Below are 23019 nucleotides of genomic sequence, written 5' to 3' on the forward strand. Positions count from 1 at the left end.
GATAATGTTATTTGCAGATGATATTCTACTTACTTTAAAAAATTCAGAAGAGTCTTTACAAGAATTAGATATGTTAATTAAAATTTTTTATTGTATTTCAGGATTAAAAATTAGCAGTTATAAATCTAAACAAATAATTTTAAATAATAAAAAAAATAATGATAACATTAAATTGAATACAAATAAAATTATTGGGAAATGGATCTCATCTTTAAAATATCTAGGAGTTGAAATATGTGAAAATATTGATTAAATACTAATTATAACAACATTGTAAAAATATTAAAAGATCTTGCAGAGAAATGGAATAATTTACATTTAAATTTTGAAGATAGATTACAATTAATTAAAATGATTTTGTTACCCAAAATAAATTATATTGCTTTATCTATTCCTATACTACCCAATAAAAATACTTTAAAAGCAATAAATAAAATTCTATTAAAATTCTTATGGCACCCAAAAAAAAATAGAATAGCCTTATCAAATCATGTTAGAACATGGGCGTTAGCAGGAATAAATTTCACAGTTATAGAATCATATATTAAAGCTTTTAATCTTAAAATAATTATAAATTGGATTAATCCAAACTACTCTTCAGCTTGGAAATCCTTACAGGCAGCCATTATACTAAATGAAAATAAATTAATAAAAAATTTACAGTTTAATGATCTAAGTAATAAGATTTGGTTTGCACTTTGTATTAATTTACAATATAATACTACTAAACTCACAAACCTAAATTATATAAACTCTATTTATAACACATTTCGAAGTTTTGTTAATAATAATATTGATATTAAATTGTGGATACAGTTACTATTTCCTTTCAAAATTACAAAAAACTTCTTCAATGATATTAGTATGGCTAGTCTTACTAATTGGGAAGAGAAAAAATGTACTTGTTGGTATCCTTGTACAATAAATTTAGCTACCCTAGATGCACATAATTTAATCAAAAGTTTTAATTTACCTAAATCAGATTGGTTAGATCTTAATAGTTTAATTCCATTCACTCAAGATTTATGCAGAACAATAGAAACCTCTTCTTTTAATTCTTTGCCCAAATTTATAGCTTTTATACACGGAACATTACAAGAAGAATGCACTTGGGAAATTTTAACATCAAAACATTATAAAATTATTATTAATTACAAATCTATTCCGAATCAGAAATTTTGGGACTTTATTACTAAGGATTTTACGCTATCTCTAACATCTGAAAATAAAGCTAATCTTTTACTTTCTATTAAATTAACTGCTAATTTGCAGGTTTGAAAGATTTTTTCTTGGAAATTTTTACATAGAGCCTTTTATACTCCTAATAAAATCGCTAAATTTAATCTCTCTAAGGAAGTGAAATGGAGATGTTCAATAGTTTGTAAAGCTGATTGATCTCATATTTTTATGAATGCTCTCATATAAGGAACTTTTGGGAAGATATTGCTAAATTTCTTCAAGCTATTTTCAGTGATTCCTTTATTTTATCAAAATCTTTAATTTTTTGAATGTAACTGATTTTACTATATTGAATAATAATAATAAATATATACTTTGGTAAATATTGGCAGTTGCCAGAAAATGTATTTTGAGAAAATGGAAATCACCTTCCATTCCAACTTTTGAAGACTTCATGACTTTGTTGGATAAAGTAGCATCAAAGTAAATACAAGCTAAAGAATTAAGTATTTTTCCCAAAAAAAATGACTAATAATCCTTGGAAGAAAGTTTTATCCCTTATTAAGACAATGAATTCAAATCTACTCTCAATCAACTTACTTGGAGTTTGGATTGTTGAATCGTATATGTCCTTCTTTATATATGTATATAATTTGCTATTCTCTAATATATTGCTTGAGGCCTTTGTAAATTTTGTATATAGTTTACCATATTTCGTTTTTCAAATTGTAAATGTAAGTTCAAAATGTTTCTTTTTCTTTTTATTGGAAAACCATAAAAAATCTTTGAGTAAAAAAAAAAAAAGACAAGACTGATGGAGAGATGACAAGAAAGGGGGGAGAAAGGAGGCTATATGCAGAACTGCATATGAAATCTATTGACCTGTGTGAGTTTGCAGGGCTGGATACAAATAGCAGCAGCTAAGAGGACCTAGAAGATATTGGCAGTGTTCAGCAACCGGGTCATATGGTGGTCATTTCCAAGGTTTTGTCTGTCTGTGAGTAGCACACCTAGACATTTTAGAATTGGAGGATTTTGCCACCTCTAGTTCAGGAGCTGGATACAGGAACAGGAGACAAGAAATATAACATGTTGGAAACATGGTGGATGAATGGGAAAGAGAAAAGCTTTGTGGCAAGGTATTTCCTTCCTACCTTCCCTAAAAAGGGACTGTAGTGCTCAAATTAGGTCTGGGAAAGTACATTTTGAAGCAATGCAACCTTTTAAAATGAGGCAGAGGTGGAGACATGAAAATCAAATAGAGGGAAAGAATATGGAAAATTGGAAAGTGATGTAAGGGAGTAGAGAGAGAGAGAGGACAAGGGAGCAAGAGTAGAGAAAAAAATACAAATATAAAAGATAAAGAATGTTAAACTAATGAGTGTGAGAAGCGTAAAGAAGACGCAAAGCAACAAAAAATGCAGCAAGGTAGATGTAGTAGGGATAATGGAGACCAAGGTAAGTAATCAGAAAAAAATGGAACATACATCTGTAACCAATGTTTAGAGTTTCAGAAAGAGGAAATGCAAAGAGCAGTACTGATAATATGTTGGGGAGTACATAAGAAAGACCAAGGAGGAAGGAAGAGAGGTGGCTGCAGTGAAAACTGGCCCAGGGCAAGAATAAGCAAAAATAACTAAGTTGGCAGTAAGGGTATAGAAATCCACAAGGAATAAATCCTGGTTATGCTGATGTGCAGGACAGACTGGATAAAGGAAAATGAGTTTAAGGAATTTTTGGTATGAGGTGACTTATGTTTTAGCATGGCTGACTGTTGAAGTAGCAACAAGAAAGACCAAAACCCAGGAGTTGGGACATGATGGTATGACATGTGGGAACTAGGAAGGTGGATGGAGGGACAATAGGAGCTAGAAAGGCATGATGGGAGGCATAAAGTTGTGGTGCAGACTAAAAATAGGAGCTTAAGGTGACCTGAGGGTGTCAGTGAAGAGGAAAAACAAAGGCATGTGGAGAATACAACCACTGTGAGTTATCAAGGAGCTATGAAAGAACACAATGTATAGACAGATGGCGTATAGGAGGAGGATAGTGAGGAAGGGGAGGGGAATAAACAGATATACTGTCGCACTATGAAAAAGGCCGTAAGGTTAATAAGGGCAGTTCATGTGACAGCAGAAAAGGCTCTCACAACTACTGCAATGAAGGGTATGAAGAGAAAAGGTAGGAAACCGGATGACAAATTTGTCTACCTTTACTAAGCACTTAGAAGGTACTGAAGTGAAGGGTATGAAGAGAAAAGGTAGGAAACCGGATGACAAATTTGTCTACCTTTACTAAGCACTTAGAAGGTACTGGTAAATTGCTATGCCAGAGGGGGGCAAGAGAGACATGTACAGATAGGCTGGGTCAGAGATGACTGGAGAAATTAAGGAGAAATGAAACACAAAGGCTTAGGTAAGCATTAATAAACCTGGCCATACTTAAATAACATTGCAGTTACTGCTCAAATACTAACTTTGCATGGATGCACTGCAGTATTAATTTATTGTGGGGGGTCAAGTGCCTGTGATAGTCTTTCTCAGAAGTTCTAACAGATAACGTTAAGACAGGCCACTGGACCTGTTATCCCACCCTTGTACTTGAATCTGTTTTCATGCAAAGCTCACATAATAGTTCCACTACTATTAATAAACTAAGCTGAGCTAAAGGAATGCATCATAACACTAAGCTGGAATGGCTTGACTGCAGTAGACCACACTGTACTGCAAATACAGTAAGTTAATTAAACTTGCCTTTTATAAAATAAAAATTAGTAGACCAGCAGACTACAGTAGCAAAATCCTCATTAGCCTAGCTTAGCTAACGATCACAAATAGTAGGCCAGAAGGTTAAGCTGTCTAAAGGAAAAAAAAATAAATAAAAGTAATGTATACACTTAGCTGGGTTTCCTTACAACAGTCCCGTAGCACATGGCAACTGAACTTCTAATGGAGTGGTTTATATAGCAATGTGTGAGGGATGTTCCAGTTTGTACATTCGTCAAAAGAGGTCTGTACATAGGTAAAACTGTATGACATTTTAGGAAAATAATTTATGAGCATTTTTACACCATTTTAAAGCAGAACTGTAACAGTGCCTGATTCAACCACACATAGGTGTGTACTAATTGGAAATTTAAGTTTGGCATATTGGAAGTGGTCTCATACAATGAATGGGATGGTTCTTGGGAAATCAGAATCGAACACCGAGAACTGATCTGGCAACTGATCTGGCAACTCAGATTGAATGCATCTGATAATCTGGGTTTAAATGAACATGCTTCTGTTGTCCTTGTACTCAAATCTAGAGCTGCCATATTATGATGAATTTTTAAAGATATATTTAGGCAGTTTTTAGGAAAACATTATTTATATATTTATTTACACATTCTTTTAATAAAACAACCCCTTGATGGTATTTTCTGCATATATATTTTTACACTGTGTAGATACACATGAATTAATTTCTTTGACTACCGTTGGACATTTTATGTCACGCAGTTTGTTTAGTAAGCTATTTAAACTGTCCCAAATATATAGAATATAGTTCTGATGAAGTCCTACTGATCTTTGGGGAAAAAAGCGCTTAACCATTTTTTACTTTTAGCTTGTGTTTATTACACTTCAAATTTGTATGATTGGAAACTGAGTCTGACTTTTTGCTTGGATACTTGTTATTTATACAAGACACTACATGAGCCTTTTCGTTTTCTTGTGTGGGTTACATTTACAAGACAGTATTAGAAGCACTTTAGAGCCCTTTTTTATTTGTTTGAACTTTGTATTTGGAACTGTTCATTATTTCATCAGAGTTCTTCAGGTAGATGTAAGCTAATGTAAATATTACCATTACTAACCACATTTCTTTATTTTTGTAGACAATTTTATGCAGTTTATGGAAATGGGCCAAGAGCATTCGAACTGAATCGACCAAATTTCATCTCTGTATGCCAAAGGTGCAATTTTTATATATTTTAATGTTTATTATTTTTTTTAATAAGAGCTTTTTTGAAGCATTGAAATTTCTGCCAAATGTGCGTGTTTGCATGATTACTTTGTTTTGCATATCACTGGCCTGGAAGTTTTTTTTTAAAACATTTTTCCTGTGCCATGGACTTGCTTCTTAGTGTATGCTAGAGAGCAGAGTGTCAGAATGTTGGGATAGTGTAACATATTTTGAATTAGCATGTGAATACTTGTAAAAGAGCCTTGCCTTTTGTGGTATGTGAGAAAGGCATGAGGTGTCTTCTTCCTGTTGGTTGGTGTTTGCACAGTTTCAAGTTGCTGGTTTAAAAAAATTTGAAATTGATATCTATTTACTGATTTGCTAGTCAGGTAAGTGTATTTATCCATTTGGACGTTTTTCAGTCTTAACATAGATATTTTATTTTGAAGCTCCTTTGCATTACCTTAGTAATGCATGCTAACCCTAACCCCAGCCCCACACCTTACCTTAGAAAAAAATTCTCCAACTCAACCACAATACCTCACTCAGAGCACCAAATATGTCCCCTTACCTAGCCTTTATTCTAAACCTAATCTTCAAACATGTTTGTTTATTTATTACCAGTTTGATGACTGGGAAGTCCACTGGGCCAAGCAGAGCCCTTTTTCAGTGGAAGCCCGGGGAGAAAAGCTCCAAAAGCAGTTAAACAGAATATAACATAAGTACAGTATGGAATATACAGTGTGCAAAAGCATAAATATACAATTTAAAATACACATACAAAATCAGGGAGTATATGTTTAAAAAACAAATGTTAAAATATAGATAAAGTCAAAAATAATATAGAGAATACAATTAAAAGTACAAGTCATGAAGTGTTTATACAAGTTTAGTGTTTGTTCCAGCAATAATGTTCGTGATCAGAGGTGATAGTAGATGAGATTGAAGGGAGTTTTGAAAGGTACGATAATGTAATTTAGGTAGGAAGGGAACAGGAACTGTCCCAGTTTGAGGTAAGATAAGAATGGAGGAAAGATTTGAAATTAGAGTGGCTGTGAGTACAGCGGAGGGAGGGGGAGAGAATTCTATAGCTTAGCTAGGGGGTGTGATAGAAGTTAGTGGCCAGGAGGGGCATAGTGGTTTATAGATTTTAAGGAGGTTTTGGTTTTCAGATCTAAGATTGAGACTGGGGAGGTAAGGGGTTAAGATGGAAGAAAGAGAGGGGCAGATGGAGGGTTGGAATACGAGTTTGTAAGCAGTGGTGAGTTGTATGAATTTCAGGTAATTAGGAAGCTCAAGCCAGTTTAGGGAGTGGAGCGAATGGCAGTGATGGGTGGAGTATTTGGACCCTGTAGCAAATTTACAGACTTTGTTATAGCAGGCTTCTAGTTTGTTTTTTAGGCTAAGTTGGAGTTTAGTAAGTAGAAGGACACCATACATAAGAGAGGGGAGGGGGTAGGAGGAGGCTAGAGTACATCTGATAGAAGCAGTTAGATAGTGATTTTGTCTATACAGCAGACCTAGTTATAAAGCACTGTCTGAGGGATGTTCATATATTCTGTCACCCACTAATGCTGAAACTTTTGGTATATCCCAAAGTTTCATCATTAAATTTCCAAGCTCACACTTATCTTTTGAACACATACCCTATCGTCCTTTTGTTGACATCTTCAGCATTTGACATCGTAGACCTTCAGTGTATTTCTCAAGCTCAACTTTCTGTAGACAAAGTGCAGATATGATTGAGAGAATGACACCCATAGATGTGGGGTGTTTCTATAGTTTGCTTATACTGGTGTTTATTTAGTGATAGGGTAGTTTTGTGTATTATGTAGGCAGGTAAGTGGCCGCTAATACTATTTGGTAGTGTGCCTGAAGTGGAGATTCTGTTGGGCTCAGTGACTGTGATCCAATCCAGGACTGAGCCTTGTTGTAGTTATTGCTGGGTCTAGTTATATTGGTAATTAGCTGGGTGTAGTTTTATAGGTTAATATTGATGGAGGGATGCTGTTTGGAGATACCTAGCCAACATTTCTGGCTTTATGTATGTTAGTATAGTGAAGTCATTTGGATATATCAAGGCAACACCTCCACTGTTTTTCTGTAGTCTGTCTGATCTAAGGCAAGCATAGCCAGAGGGTATGAATTCAGCATCTTTGATATGGGGTTTAATCCAAGTCTCTGTTGCGGCAGTAAAATTAGGTTTGTTTTGAGCTCTCCAGGAATGTAGGTGTGAGATTTGTTTTTTATACTTTGAAGGTTAAGGGTTGTGGAGTTTAGGGATTTATAAGAGTTAATGGAATAGTAAGTAAAAAGGTGGGGCCTGGATTTGGATGTACATCTCCACATTGAGTTAAGGTGATATAAGTAGGGAGAGTTACAGTTTCCTGTTTCCTCTTGTTCTGTATTGAAAGTCTAGAACAAAATCTGTATTTTTTTTTGTTTTGAAGGGGAAAGGTTTTTACCTTGATTTGTAGAACTAGGTCAGTTTCATATAGACAGGAAGCTATTTCAGAAAAACCGGAGAGAGAATGTGTCAATGTGGCTGTTGTAGAAGTAGGTTTATAACCTCTATAAGTTGTGTGATGTGATGTTGATTTTAGTAAAAGATACAAGGATAGAGAGAATGTGAGGAGAATGTTATTGGAGGTGAGACATTATAGCGAGGGGGGCTTATATGTATAATATAACGTTGTAGTGTTTAGGTAATAATAGTGTTATAAGAAGAGTATATTTAGAATGAGAAAAATGGTCTAGGTGGAGTAAGAGTGGTAAATAAGTAGACAAGTGAGGCCGAGTGTAGCAAGGAGTAAGTTATGTGCATTAGTTCAAAAAGGAAATGTGATAGGATAGACTTAAAGTATAGGAAGCTTGTAAAGAGGCTGATTGGATGATGGTAAAAGGATGAGAGGAGTTTGGTTATTTGATGGAGTGTGATTGTATGTGTATAGATGTTGGGAGTAGCTAGATTGTTTAAGGATTGTGATTGGGTAGAGTGAATGGAGTGGGACGAGTATGCCTAGGTACAAGTGAAATTTGGGTGGCTGGGAATGGGGGTAGGGTAGAGGAGCGTAGTGAACCTGAGCGTAGCAAGGGCAAACAGAGTGGGGCTATACCAGGATCCCAGGGATCGCTAGCAGAAACCATCTAAAAATCGGGTAAGTAATGCAATCGGGAACAGTAAGAGGGAGAGAGATAGATAATGGATATAGAGTCTTACAGTGTATTTCTAAGGTACAAGGAGTATCCGATCAAGAGTACAGTGGTAGTGGAAGAAATAGAAGTTGGTAGAAAGAGGGTTAAGCCATGATTATAGCAAAAAATGGGCAAGGACAAAGCAGCAGAAAATACCCCCTGGAAATTTGTAGGTTTAGTGTACGGAGCAGCTAAATGGGAATGGCAGAGCAGGTAATGGAACTGCACAGTGATGTGCAAGCAGCCTCAAGCTGTTAAAAAGCAGTAATATGGTGACTTAAGAAGTAATATGGTGAATTAATGTAACATACTTTTATATAGAGGGTGTAGATAAATCGCTGTGAATACTACTGATACATCCCTTTCCAGAAGGCAGAGTAAAGACCTCATGGTGTCTGGTAAAATCTGAATGGTGTATGATCCTTTATTCGACATCCTGTTAGGCATTACCAGTGTACACACATTGTAGGTTCATAGGTGTGTACTAGGCTAATGGCCCTGGAGCATTTACAAGCCTAGCCCAAAAAAATTGCCCAGGCACCATGCCACCCGATGTTAGTTCACAGTGCCCTTGTCCAGTAGGGCATCTGGAATGAACTTTCTGTTACCCATCCACTCATCAAGATTTCTCTTTAAGAGGGCCAATGAGGCTCTTCTTGACATGAATGCGAAGCTTATTCCAGAGTATAGACAGTCCTTGGGAGATGAACCTGTCCCTCCAGCATGTTCTGCTAATTGCGGTAATGAGGTTGTGATCTCTGGAACATGTGGCATGGGGGGATTGGGATTTCTTTAGATGTAGCATTTCAAGTAGGGCTGGGTCGGACAGGGCTTTGTAAATCAAGCAGAGATCACCTCTAAGTAGATGATAAGAGACTGAGAACAGCTGAAGATGTTCGTGTTTCACTGTTGCAGTCATCACATTTGGGTTATTTGCCTGCAGGTAACCCTCAGCCAGCCTGAATACCAGAGTCTTGGATTTCTCTGTCGGATGCTGTCTCTTCTTCCATGACGTCAGGTCATCAGGGGTATAAAACATGCAGCTGACGCCATTACATCAGTCTTTCTTGCCGTGCGGTGCCCGAAGCAGAAGCAGTTCGCAAGTGCCAGTTGGCCGACTCCTGAAATTTCCGTTTTCGAGTTTCAGAACCGAAGTCTTCAAAAAGATAAGTACCCCGTTAAGGGATCTTTTTCCTTGCTCCAACCGATGTCAGTAAAAGTTAACAATCGTCTTACCTGTGGAAAGCAAATACCTCATAAAGATTTCCATTCCTTGCTTAGGCCCAGACCACGACGTTCCCTGTTGTCGGTTTTGTGCCTTGTTCCACCCCCGAACTATTCGTCGTCGGGCTATCTTTGCAGAAAATTATTTTGTTACTCTGTATCCGTACTTCGAAATGGCTTCGTTAAGCCATCTGACTACAGATCTTCTGAAAAAAACGTAAGGATAAAGGTAGAGACAGACCGCATAGGTCCAAAACTGCTGACGATGCTTCCGTTCATCTAGTCGCCAGTCCGCTGGTACTCAGTGAGGCACTTTCGCAGCCCCTGATACCCGCTACTTCAGATTCGCAGGCCTCTACTGAGACCCATTCGGAGTCCAGTATGCAGCGAGATGCTTCTTTGATTATGGAACCTGCGGATGTCTCTACCTTGGATGGGTCCGGAGACGCTGTGCAGGCACCGGCTTCTGAGGGTGTATTCAGGCCTACAGACTTGCATTTTAAACCAACGCCATCTTCTTCATCCAGGCCTAAAACTCGCACCATGCCTAGAAAACAGATGTCCAAACCGCATGCTCAGGCCCATATGCCTAAAAAACAAATGCTTAGAATGGCTGAAGACCTTATTACCTTAATTAGGGGAAGCCAGCCTTCCCCCTCTAAGAGACCTAGAACTGATTTTCCTTCTGATTCTTCTGATCAGGAATCTGATATTTCTGTTCCTTCTGATTACCAGGATTTGTGCTTATCTACCGATGAGGATTCTGATGCAGAGGATTCCATTCCCTCTGCTTTCCCTCCAGAAGATTTTTCTTTTGGTGAAACCTTGCACACTCTTAGGGAGCATTTCCGCTGGGGAAACCATAATTACTCTGACTCCAAAAAGAGGCTTAGGGAATTCTTACTCCTTCCTCAACACAGGCCTTTAGCTATCCCTCCTGTTCTGGACATTGTAGATGATGCTTTCTTGGAATCTAGCCTTTCCCCAGATACCTTACCTCCAGCTCCCAGAAAACCTGACAGGTATTACAGAGTACCTGACTCTCACAAGTTCCTCTTCAAGAATCCTACTGCTGATCCAGAGACCATTTCCCAAGGACCAAAAGGCATTAAGGCTACTGCTGTCAAAAATCCTACCCCTTGTGATAGAGATTCTAGAGCCTTGGACAGGTGGGGTAAGAAGTTATACACTTGTGCTACTTTGGCCATTAGGGCTTTAAATTGCCAGTTTCATATGTTAAAGTACCAGCAGCATATTATGAGACTGCTTAAATAGCAAATGATGTTGATTCCTGACTGTGCTGAACACAAAGAATTACAGGATTTAATGCACTCTGCAGAACAAGTTGGTAAACATACTTTGCAATGTGGTTTTGGCTCTTTAGAAGCATCTTGCAGGGCTGCTGTCACTGGGTCTGTACTTAGAAGGCATGCTTGGCTTAAGGAGCAAAATTTGCTAGATCATGTTAAAGCTAAATTACTGGATGCACCCTTAAACCAAGACCGCCTGTTTGGCGAAAAAGTCCTCAAAAGGATGGATGAAAAAGCTAAATCTATGCAAACTGTTAAAGATTTCCTACAAGTACGGCCTCCTAGATTTAGTAGGCTTTGGCCTTCAAAGAGTTGGTCTTTTCCAGTCTCTTCCAGGCCTTTTCAGTACAAACCCAGGAACAGCAGACCACCTAGGTTACAGTCTCAGGCTACACACAGGCCTAAGCAGTGGGGGGCTCTCACTTCCAAAGCAGGGAATAGTAAGCCACCCCCCTATGGAAAAATGGCACAATGATTTAACCTTAACCCTTCCAAGCCCTGCTCAGCTGCCTGCTCCCTTAGGAGGAAAGCTCGCCCTGCATGCAAAAAACTGGGAACTAATTACCCAGGACAAATGGGTTTTGAATATAGTTTCCCAAGGATACAGATTCCACTTCCACACCCTACCAACCCCAAACAGTTGGCCAGACCTAGATCCAAATCAGTGGGCGGAGGCCCAACAGCAGGTTCTCTCTCTTCTAAGTATCAGGGCTATTCAGCCTGTCCCAGCAGAACAAAAGGGACAAGGTTTTTATTCCAGACTTTTCCTGGTACCCAGAAAAGACAACTCCTGGTGTCCTGTCTTGGACCTTTCTATTCTAAACACCTTTCTGGTAATCCCAAACTTCAAAATGTTAACACTTCAGCAGCTACTTCCTATGCTAGGCAAAGATGCCTGGTTGGCAACCTTAGACTTATTGGAATGTGCAGGTAAGCTTCCTTTAAGGAAATCTTAACAGGAAATACCTACGCTTCAGGGCAGGCTCCATGCACTATCAGTTCTGTGCACTTCCCTTTGGCTTATCTACTATGCCCAGGGTATTCACAAAGTGTCTAGCTCCAGCCATTGCATTTTGCAGGCAGAGAAATATTCAGATATGCCCATACTTGGACGATTGTCTGATTTAGGCAGAAAGCCAGGACTTGCTATTAAAACATCTGGCATTCGTAAAGAAACTTCTAACCTTACTGGGTTACACCATAAACTAAAAGAAATCTCACCCAGTACCCTGCCAACCGATTATATTCCTGGGAGCAAGCTTGAACACAACTTCCAGGATGGCTTTCCTCACGCCAGAGATACAAGTTTATTTAACAAACTACTTCAAACTATTGGCCACAAAGACCCAGCTATCTGCAAGGAAAATTCTGTAAGCCCAAGGGTTCATGGCCTCTTGCATTCTACTAATTCCATATGCAAGACTGCATATGAGGAAACTACAATGGTATCTAAAAAAAAAACTATGGTGTCAACATTTTCAGGACCTGGAATCAATGATTCCTATCATTCCTTGTATAAAGACAGAGTTCCTTTGGTGGACAGAGGCCTGCTACCACAACAAGGGTCTCCCTTTCACTCTATCCCCTGCCGCCCAAACCCTAACAAGATGCATCAGACTGTACATGGGGAGGGGGCTCACTTGGCAGGGCAGTGCATTCAGGGCAAATGGAACCCGAGGCAGATGTACCTGCAGATCAGCCTGAAAGGAATGTTAGCTGTACAGAATTCCCTGACAGCCTTCAAAGACCACATTCTTCCAGGACAACTATTGGTAAAGACGGACAACACCACAGTTATGTGGTACATAAACAAGCAGGGGGAACCCACTCATACCCTCTCTGCAGACTAGCTATGGCTCTGTGAAACACAGCCTTGAGCTACCAAGTGCACCTACAAGCTCAATTCCTGCCAGGAAAGCTAAAGTCACTGGCAGATGATCTAAGCAGAAATCTCATGGACCTACACGAATGGAAACGAACCAAAAATACTCAGCCTCTTGAGGAACAAATGGGGGAATCCAGAGGTAGACCCGTTTGCCTCCCCTCAGAACTGCCATTTGGACAAATTTTGCACAAGGACTTCCCACAAACAAGCTTGGAAAGTGGATGCCCTGTCCTTTACCTGGGAAAGTCTATCTGTTTATGCCTTTCCCCCTCTGCCTCTCCTCTTGAAGGTTCTGCAAAAGATCAAACAGGACAAGCCAAGGACAATACTGATTGCACCAGACTGGCCACGCCAGCACTGGTACCCCCTCTTGTGTAGTATGACACTGCTGGAACAATGGCACCTGCCTCAGACCCCTTCCCTGCTGTCCCAGCAGGCAGGCCAGATTCTGCACCCTCAGCTTCAAACCCTGAACCTTGCAGCCTGGCTAATTCCTTGAGCTCTCCTATAGCATCCCTCAGTAAGCAGGTGCTGGATGTCATTCTGGAGGCAAGGAGGCCTAGTACTAGAAAATCCTATCCGGAAAAGTGGAAAGGATACTGTTCCTGGAGCCAGACTCTGTACCCAGCTTACCTCATATTCTTCAGTACTTAACAGAAGTGCTCCACAAGTGCCTATCCTTCTCGCCAATTAAAATTCATGCCGCTGCCATTTCAGCACATTATAATACTGAGCCACCCCTCTTCTCTCACCCCCTGCTAAAGCAATTCCTTAGAGGGGCCAAAAATGTAAGACCCCCCAGGAGAACCCCTACTCCAGCCTGGGACCTTAACTTTGTATTGGAAAAGCTCACTCTACCTCCCTTTGAGCCAGCTGCAACTGCAGAGTTGAAATTCTTTTCTTGGAAAACAGCCTTCCTTCTAGCCATCACTTCAGCAAGAAGAATGTGTCTGAATTACAGGCCCTCATGGCAGTGGAGCCCTTCATTATCTTCCATGCAGACAGCAGGGTTTCCCTCAGGACCAATCCTTCCTTTATGCACAAGGTGGTGTCTAGTGTGGCCCTAAACCAGTCCATTCATTTGCCTATTTTTTTCCCTAATCCACAGAACAAAGGAGAACAAATACTGCACTCTCTGGACGTGCACAGACAACCTAGATTTTATTTGGTCAGGACTAAGCCTCTCGGAAAATCTGAACAGCTGCTAGTTGGCTTTGCTGCAGGGGCAGAGGGGAAGGCCATTTCAAAGCAAACCATTTCTAAATGGATAGCCCATTTCATTAATTTCTGCTACAAGCACCATGGAAAACCTACCCCACAGGGGATAAGATCACATTCCACCAGGGCTGCAGCTACCTCTACAGCCTTTCTCAGAGGAGTCCCTACCAGGGACATCTAGAAGCTGCTACCTGGAGCTCTGTACATACCTTCATCGGGCATTACCACATGCCTATTTTTTCTAAATCCAGAGCTGGTTTTGCCACTGCAGTCTTGCAGGGCTTAATAGCTGGCCCTAATGCTCTCTAACTTCCTCCTCCCTTCCTTAGCTTTGGGAATCAACCCAAATGTGATGACTGCAACAGTGAAACATGAAGAACATAGTACAGTTGTGTACACTTACCATAAATGTAGATGTTAGAGTGTATTCACTGTTGCCGTCCTGGTTACCCTCCCTCCAGCACCCTGACTTCTCTTGGCTCTACCTTTCCTTCTTGTTTGGTGTATTTAAATTTTCTGGTGTATTTGCTTTTTGTTGGAGGTGTACTATAACATATAATTGCTTCCCATTGTGGGGGCACCTGACATCTGGGGCTAGAAAAACTGATGTAATGGCGTCGGCTGCATGTTTTATACCCCTGATGACCTGACGTCATGGAAGAAGAGACCGCATCCCATGCAGGAATCCAAGACTCTGGTATTCAGGCCGGCTGAGGGCCACCTGCAGGCAGATAACCCAAATGTGATGACTGCAACAGTGAATACACTCAAACATCTACATTTATTGTAAGTGTACACAACTGTACTTTTCTTGAGTCTGTCCATGTAGGACATGTGTTTAAGGCCTAGGATCCTTTTTGTGAGGTACTTTTGTGGCCTCTCCAGCTGTTGTAGGTGTCTGGTCAGGTACATGCCAAATGGGGCATTATATTCGATGATTGGTCTAATGAGGGGTGATTTATAGCTCATGTAAGACGCAGTCAGGGATATTATCAGGTCCCATGGACGCTGTATTCCTGGCTTTGGACAGTGTAGCTTTTACCTGTGCCACAGAAATGGTGGGTACCAGGCTTTCTTATGGTATTGTGATAGGGCCCTTGGGGGGGGGGGGGTAAAGTTGGCACTAAATCTGTCGGCCAGTATGTTGGCTAGATCTGCTGGCTCAGTATAGGAGGTGTCATTGTGCAATAACTGAGAGCAAATCTGGGTATTGCCTTTGAGATTTTTGATATAGCTGTACAAGGCTTTGTGGCTGTTTTTGGTGTCATCTGCTATTCTGTCTTCATAGCCGGCTTTTAGAGGATTTGATAAGGGAGCTCAGCTTTGTGTTGAGACAGATAAGGGAGGTTTTCCAGTCTTGTGACTTCATTTTTTTTTCTGCAGCAGTTTCTTTCTTCTGTTGTAGAGTTTGTTGATTGCTGTGGACCACCAGATTGGCTTCCTTTGTTTGGAGGAGAGCTTCTTAGTTCTATTTGGTATGGCAAAGTCCATGCATTTGTGTACATGCTGGTACAGTGCATCAGTCTGAAGACCTGTAATATCCAGCATGTTTTTCATATGAACATTTCGACCGTGGTGTCATGAAGATATCATCTTCTGCATAGGTGATTTATTTTTCAAATGCATCCCCTCCATACTACTCTCTTCTCAAAAAGTGGAGTGATCTAGCTTCTCTGTCTTAGTACCCACAATTTGACACTGTATTTCTCCTTTTGTAAGAGACACTGGTACTCCCTGTAATTTCTTCCCTTAAATTCAGAAAGAGCATCTCTTATATGAGGCTGAATGTAATTGCTTCTCTGATGTTGCTTGACAGAGGTAATATAGCTTTTTCTTCTTATCCATCATATTCAATATAATTACTTTTGACTACTCACATTGTCGTACATATTATGAAATTTTTCTTCTGTTTTTTTTTTTTCTTGGTGCATTCCATCTTTCTACTTCTCTGAATTCTTTCCTATACATCCTTCTCTCTATTTTTTTAGCTCAAATTTGTCTTCTTTTTCTTTGTTTTATGTCTTATCTTTCCTTTCTCACTCCTTTACTTCATTTTCCTTCTTTCTTATAGGTTCATAGGTTCATACTAGGCTATCTGCCCTGGGGCAATTATAAGCCTAGCCCGATTCTGTATGGCTTACGCCACCCCTTGATTTGAGTATACTGTGCCCTTTTTAAGGTTTAGTTTACTGTGCCTCTGTCTAATAGTGACACGGGAGTAATCCCTGGGACAAACCTACGATCCCCCATCCACTTATCGAGATTCTTCTTGAAGAGATTTAGTGAGGTGCTCTGCCTCACATGAACCGGAATTCTATTCCAGAGCGAAGGGAGCCTCTGGGTTATGAACCTGTCCCTCCAGCAAGTTCTGTTTATTTCTGTGCTGAGGTTCAAGTCCTTCGAGCGTGTGGCTCTAAGGGATTTAGATTTACTGAGGTGGAGCATGTCCATTAATTCTAGATTTGACATAGCTTTGTATGTCAGGCATAGATCGCCTCGAAGTAGGCGGTATGCAACTGAGTAGAGCTGGAGTTTTTTTAACCGAGCAGCATATGGCATCTGTTTGAGACCCTTGATCCTCTTGGTGAGATACTTTTGGGGTCTTTCTAATTGCTGCAGGTGTCGGGTAAGGTACATCCCAAAAGGGGCATTGTATTCTATGATGGGCCTGATGAGGGATGAATAAAGCGGCACGATTACCTCTCTTGATCTAGATGTGGAACCCTTCGTGATGAGGTGGGCTATATAGAAGGTCTTTCTAACCACTTTGGCAATGTGGTTTTCAAAGGAGAGATTGCTATCAACTTGGGTCCCCAAGTCCCTAATAACTTTCTCTGTACTTAATGGGTTTCCGCCTATGTGGTAATTTGTGGGCACATTGTTTTTGCCAAAGGGTATGACTATACATTTTTTGGCATTTAGCTTTAAACCATGGCGCTGGCACCAGTTATCTGTCTCTGTGAGACCTTTTTGAAGGATGTTTGTGTCAGCTGGAGAGTTGATTATGGCGCCCAGTTTGCAGTCGTCTGCGAACTTGGTGAGCCATAGTCCTCCCACGTTTGCCTGTACCTCGGAAAAGTTGGCTTACTTGTTCTTTCAGCTGTTTATTACATTATAGCTGTGCTATTTTTCTAGCGTTATTCTGAAATTGTATTGTCTTTACTGTTTTCCATGCTTTTTTAAATGCTTGATTTATTGTTATTGTTTATTTTTGGAATTGTTTAATGTTTTTTTCATGGTTGAGTCTGAAATTAGTCCTTTTGGGGTCATTGTTCTACCACATTTAACGGATCTGAATGAACAACATAATAGTTGTGGTCTTACTGCCCCTCTTTGTATATGGTATCGTAAGTACTTGGCTTCTGCCATATCCAGTTCTCTTTTCTTAGCATTTACAGTCAAGTCTGCCTCTCTCATGGGTTCTAACATTGCCTGCACTTTTAATAAGTGAAACTTGTAGTTCTGTGAATGAAAGACCACGTCATCGAGATATGGTGAACCATATTGAGAGGAGGCTTCATTATTTTATCCATCAGCTTCTGAAAGGCAAATGTAGATTCTAGTAGGCAAAATGGTAACACTGTTACTGACATAGACTGTGAGACATTAGAAAGGTTGATTTTTTTCTGTGGCAGTGGGGATATGTGGTATTTGCCAGCATCTCTTTGTCAAGTCCAGTGTTTTCAATTATTTGGCCTTTCTTAGGCTATCGATCAACTCATCAGTTCTGAGCAGACTTTGATAGGGTGTGATGTTGCCTCTCTGGGGCATTAATCAAGGAGCCTGTATCCTCACCACTGACACTGGAGTGAGATATTCATTTGGAACAAAAATAGATATACATAGTATTTCCAGATGCAGCTCTCTGTATCAAGCACAATTTCCCTTAAGAGCACACAGCGAACACACACAGTCCGAGGTCTGGATTTCTCTCTCTCTATCTCCAGGGCCCCAGTGAGACTCCCCACTGGCACAGCTGCAGAGTTAAGGCCTCAGCAGAGTGTCCAAGCCAAGTCCTCCAGCTCCCTCTCTGTGAAACCAGTGCTTCGTATCACTGCTCCAAGCAGATGACACATGCACACTTTGAGATTTGATTTGCACACACACACACACACACACACACACACACACACACACACACACACACACACACACACACACCTGTGAAGGTCTGGCACAGATTTATCAGCTATGCCCCCTTCTGCCCAGGCTATAAGGTAGTTACTGCCACTAGACACTCCAAAGCTGGCTAATCTAAAGCTCTTACATGGGTACCCAGTTATACTGAGTGAAATTAATATTAGTACAAATGGTAGTGTTTGACCATTGCAGTAAGGCTTTCAGGAGTGGCCACAGAGTCACCAAATATATGTAAGTACTCTCAAAGGTTAAAATATTCTCTAAAGGACCAGCCACAATGAAATGTTTAAATATGTTTAATAATAAATAACGAAAGAACATGAAAATACTGAATATCTATTTACAAGAAACACCAACGTTTCAGTCACAGGAAATATTAAAATAACATGGATGAATAAATTCACACAAATACAGGAAAAACTGTACTTAATTAATCTCACTATATTTTCCTGACTGATGTAAAGAATTACTATTCCCTACTTCACTTACTAGAGAAAGGCCAGATGAAGTAGGTGAGGGGTCCTTGGTCCTTCTTTGTCAGGTTCAAGAACTCAGTGCTGTGAGACTTTAGTCTCATGTAGTAATAAAACATAATTTTTGTGATGTATTACCAGAATGATGTCACATACATCTGTTCATTTGACTTATGGTTCCCATGCTACCCCCATTTCCTAGTAACTGACCCAGAATGTCGCACATATGTGTCAATAATACCCACACACAGAACTTTGCTAAGATCTGTAACAGCTTCTGGAAATTCTAAAACAATAAACACTTACACTCTTCATACAAGACCTAATAAACCATACTCTGGCACAAACATTTTGTCTCTGGCTGTAGCTAGAACTGTATGATAGAGTTTTTATGGCCTAAATTAAGTAATTTAATTTCTTACTATTTTTCAAAGTTAGCTGGACTGGGATTAACCTCCTGTCTTTGAAAATCCTATTTACAACAGTACAGTCTGATATAAATGTGTATTTCTTTTCTGTCCAGCAGGACACAGTGTTGATGCATTTTTCACACAAGCAACTTTGCAAATACTTTTTCAACACAAGCACCTGGACAAATCAGTTTGATATACAAATGACCTATAATTCTTTACAAAATTCCAGCTAGCTGTGCTGGCATACGGTACACATCTGCTGCCCTACTTCTCCTGACATAGCTGTCAGTACCTCACATCATCACATAGGATATTCATTTTTGTCATTACAAAATGTAATACTTCATCGGGTTTAGGAACTAACACTCATGGGATGCATCATTCAGTTTGGACTGTTGTGTTCTTAGCTTGAGCTTCTTTTGAACATCTTTTCTTACTGTTTTTACTACTGTTTACTGTAAGGTATCAGCCTAGCCTGTGTTATGTTTTCTCAGGCATCTGTAAGCACTCCTTTATTTCTGCAGGGAAATCTTACTTCCTGCTTTAGGAAAGGATTACTCTAACTTTACATTTGGAAGAGATTCTGTGCTCTTTCCTGTGTGAACTTCATCTTCCTACTTTAAAACTGAACATTGCACTTCTTTTTGTGGCTTCGGTAAATTAATGTGAGTTACACTATATTTCTCTTCCTGACTGTCTTATCTTATAGTTCACTGCATTTATTGTTTCATTGAACCCAAGTGGTTCTTGCCACTTGGCCAGAAATGTGTCTTCCATGGAGTGCACTACGATTAATATCTGATCCCCTGGGTTAAATGCTCCAAGTCTAACTATGCAGACTGTCTCAAAGCCTTGTCCATTTTCTCAGTATCATACATGCTATTGAGAGGCGACCTCTGCCTTGTGTATAGAGCATCATGAGACCCATTTCTGTCCAACCTATTACACATTGCAAGACCAGTGATACCATAAACACCCACTCAAGGGATTTTTATCTCTTTTGCAAAGTTAATCTGTTAGTGTTATAGGTTTGTATCACAGAGAATGCCACTTCTGTAGAATTGTCTTCCATTCCACGTAAGGCAAAGTACTTGTTTTACACTATTCAGATGTAATTTGGATAAATGCATATCTTCTAATCCTTCAGTCTGTGGATAACAGACTGTCGTCTACTGTTTGACTTTATACACACTGGCATAACTGATACAGTATTATTTAGATAAAGGGAGTGCTTTGGTATTTGTTTTCATGGCAATAGCTTTAACAGTAACTTCCCATAATTGTAGCACGTCTGGAAGGTTTGTTGCTTAGTCCATTGTCAATAGTGTGTACCAATAGCATTTGCTAGGTTTTACTAGTGGCCCTACAATGTCCACAGCGGCACTGGATAATATGCATTGGGGTCAGTGGACTGTTACATTTCATGCTAGGTGCAATTTTTGGCATTTTGGACAAGCAGAACAGAATTATTCTCTTTCATTATGCCTAGCCAGTACAATCATGGTAGTACTCTTGCATTAGTTTTGCATTAGTTTTGTTCATCCCTTGGGTGACCTAACATGCGACTGTGGGCTAACTTTTTTACTGGTGTTCTGTAAGGTTTTGGCAGTAGCAATTAATGTACAGTTTCCTTCCTATTTTTTCTTATTCCTGAGAGAAAGTCATCCTTTCACTCAAAATATGAGTAAGATGTAATGGGAACATATTGTTCACTTATTTTTTCAGCAGCCTTGATTATATTCTGCCTTGCCCTACTTAACACTCAGAATACTGTTCTAAAGTTTTTGTGGCTTATTTGCAAGTCCACTAACTCTGGCCTTATTTTCTTTTAGCAACCTGTGTTGAGATGAGAGGTGTACCTTTGTCCCTCAGAAACACTGACACTGCAGCTTCTTCCATGTCTTCCCATAGAAAGGGTAATTGTAGACAAAAAATCACCTTCTGTTTACTTTTTATGTTGTCTCTACATGCTGAGTTTTTTCCTTTATTTTAGGTTGTTCTACCCATGTTTTAGAGTGAGTAGATGTCACCATCTCAGTTTCTTTTCCTTTTATATTATCCTTCCTCTTCCTCAGTTTTACTGTTTTCTTTACAAATAGAAAATTGCTTAGAATCTGCATTTCCATGCATTTTCTGGTTTCCATTAACAGAAACAAGCTTTGATCTACATTTTCCTAGCTGTCTCACTCCTCAATTAAGTGTCCTCCAGCTTCTCTTCCCTGTTTCTGTCTTAACACTTCTTGTTGGTCTCTGTGCAGCCGTTTGCCTTAACTGACTTTCAGTCCCGGTGCAGGCACCTCTCACAGTTTTGGGTTTCTGGTACTTTGTCCCTGAGGCACACTTCTGATAATGGACAGGATCATTTGTACTGCCTAATCACAACCAAATTCTAGCCCCTTCTGTAAATTCCATGCTAACTCACTTCTCCTGCTTTTGATTCTGGATATCTCTAGCATTGTCATTGTCTTGCTGTCGCTCTTTCCATTCAGAGGGTGTTTTGCCTCTTTTATGTTAAGTGTATTAGCCTGCCACACACTGTCCAAAATGCTCTCTTTTTCCACATTTTTTCATATTGCTTTTAAAATGAAGGCAGTCTTTTTGTAATAACTTAATATGGGTCAAGTCAAGAGTTATAGCCACAGGATGTAACATTTTTTATAAAACTGATATCTGTGAACATATGTGAGGGATAGTCTTTTCTATAATAATGAATGAATATTACTCATACTTTTTGGTTGTTATTAATCTTAATGTTTGCATAGCAAGGGACTTTTGACAATGGTAGTCATGCTTCCAGAGTTTTGAGGAAAGGTTGAACTTCCCTTCCCTGTAGAAATGCATTACACTTTGCTGTCTTAGTGTAACATGAGGACAAAACTATTTTCTAGCTGTATTCTTGTTATACCCCATAGAAATGGCTTAATTAACAGCATGCATTTCAGGTTTCATGTTACTACTAATAGCATTCTGTTCAGTATTTGCAGCACAAAACTTAAAGCGAGATCTCCCTCTGCCGAATTTGAAATTGATAAACACATTACTTGTTGCTTTTTGTTTCACAGAACTTTAGGCTTATAAGCAGACAGCTCAAATGAGGAGTCCATTGCTAGGCGATTGAGTGCGCATGCACACACACACACACACACACACACACACACACACACACACACACACACACACACACACACACACACACACACTCACACACTCTCACTCTCACACACACACACACACACACACACACACACACACACACACACACACGCACACATGTACGCTCACTTTGATTTTGAGGGATTGTTAGCTTTACTTTTGTCATATTTATGGAAGTGGGAAGAAACTGGAGTCTGTGGTGAAAACACAAATGAACATGCAGAAGACCTGCATGCTGTAGATGGAAGGCACACTGAAATGGTAAATGAACCAGAGAAACCAGCTCTGAGAGGCAGCAGCAATAACCACTGCACCATCTGTGTTACTCATTATCAGATTTTATCTTCATCAAATCATTTATGCTACAAACCAAGATCAATGGCTAACCGAGTTTGTGGGTCACTGGAAATCTTTTTAAAATGCTTCTCCGACACACAAACCCTCCAACAGGAATGTACATTTATTAGTGTCTCTTTTAATGAAAATAGACATAAGTTAAATGCTAAAAAAAATGCAACATGTGGCAGTTGTGTCAGGAAATGCTTCTGCTTGGAGCAGCTTATTGCCAAGGCAACATCATCTAGATCTAAACTGATCAGGCCCGTAATACCTCACCTGTCTTATCAGACAGTTTGGAAAGATTCCAGAGGTCGCTAACAAAGAAGACCAAATACTTAAATTTCCTAAGCTACAAGAAAAGAAGCAGTGCCCTTCTATACTGTGGCTTGTAGGCTCCACATCGGAGACCTAAGCTGCATCTTCCTAGCAGTCAAGGACCCAGTAGTCCAGGATGTCTTGTACCTTCACAAATCAAATTGTCTCACAAATAACTAAAACAAGAGATTTAAACCTTGCAGGCAAACTTGCAGAATTGTTTATAATGG

At 39.7% G+C, this 23019-nt stretch overlaps 1 protein-coding gene across 1 annotated transcript in view; it reads left to right on the forward strand.

Moving 5' to 3' along the window:
- Positions 1–23019, forward strand: part of MRPS23 (mitochondrial ribosomal protein S23) — a 69903-nt gene that overhangs the window by 2934 nt on the left and 43950 nt on the right. The window contains exons 2-3 of the mRNA XM_044054906.1: positions 2228–2318; positions 5057–5134. Of these exons, the coding sequence (XP_043910841.1) occupies positions 2228–2318; positions 5057–5134 (169 nt within the window). The remainder of the gene's footprint in view (positions 1–2227; positions 2319–5056; positions 5135–23019) is intronic.

Source organism: Protopterus annectens, chromosome 13.part0 (genome assembly GCF_019279795.1).
Source record: "Protopterus annectens isolate FY-2018-M chromosome 13.part0, PAN1.0, whole genome shotgun sequence".
In the NCBI taxonomy this organism is placed as follows: Eukaryota; Metazoa; Chordata; order Ceratodontiformes; family Protopteridae; genus Protopterus; species Protopterus annectens.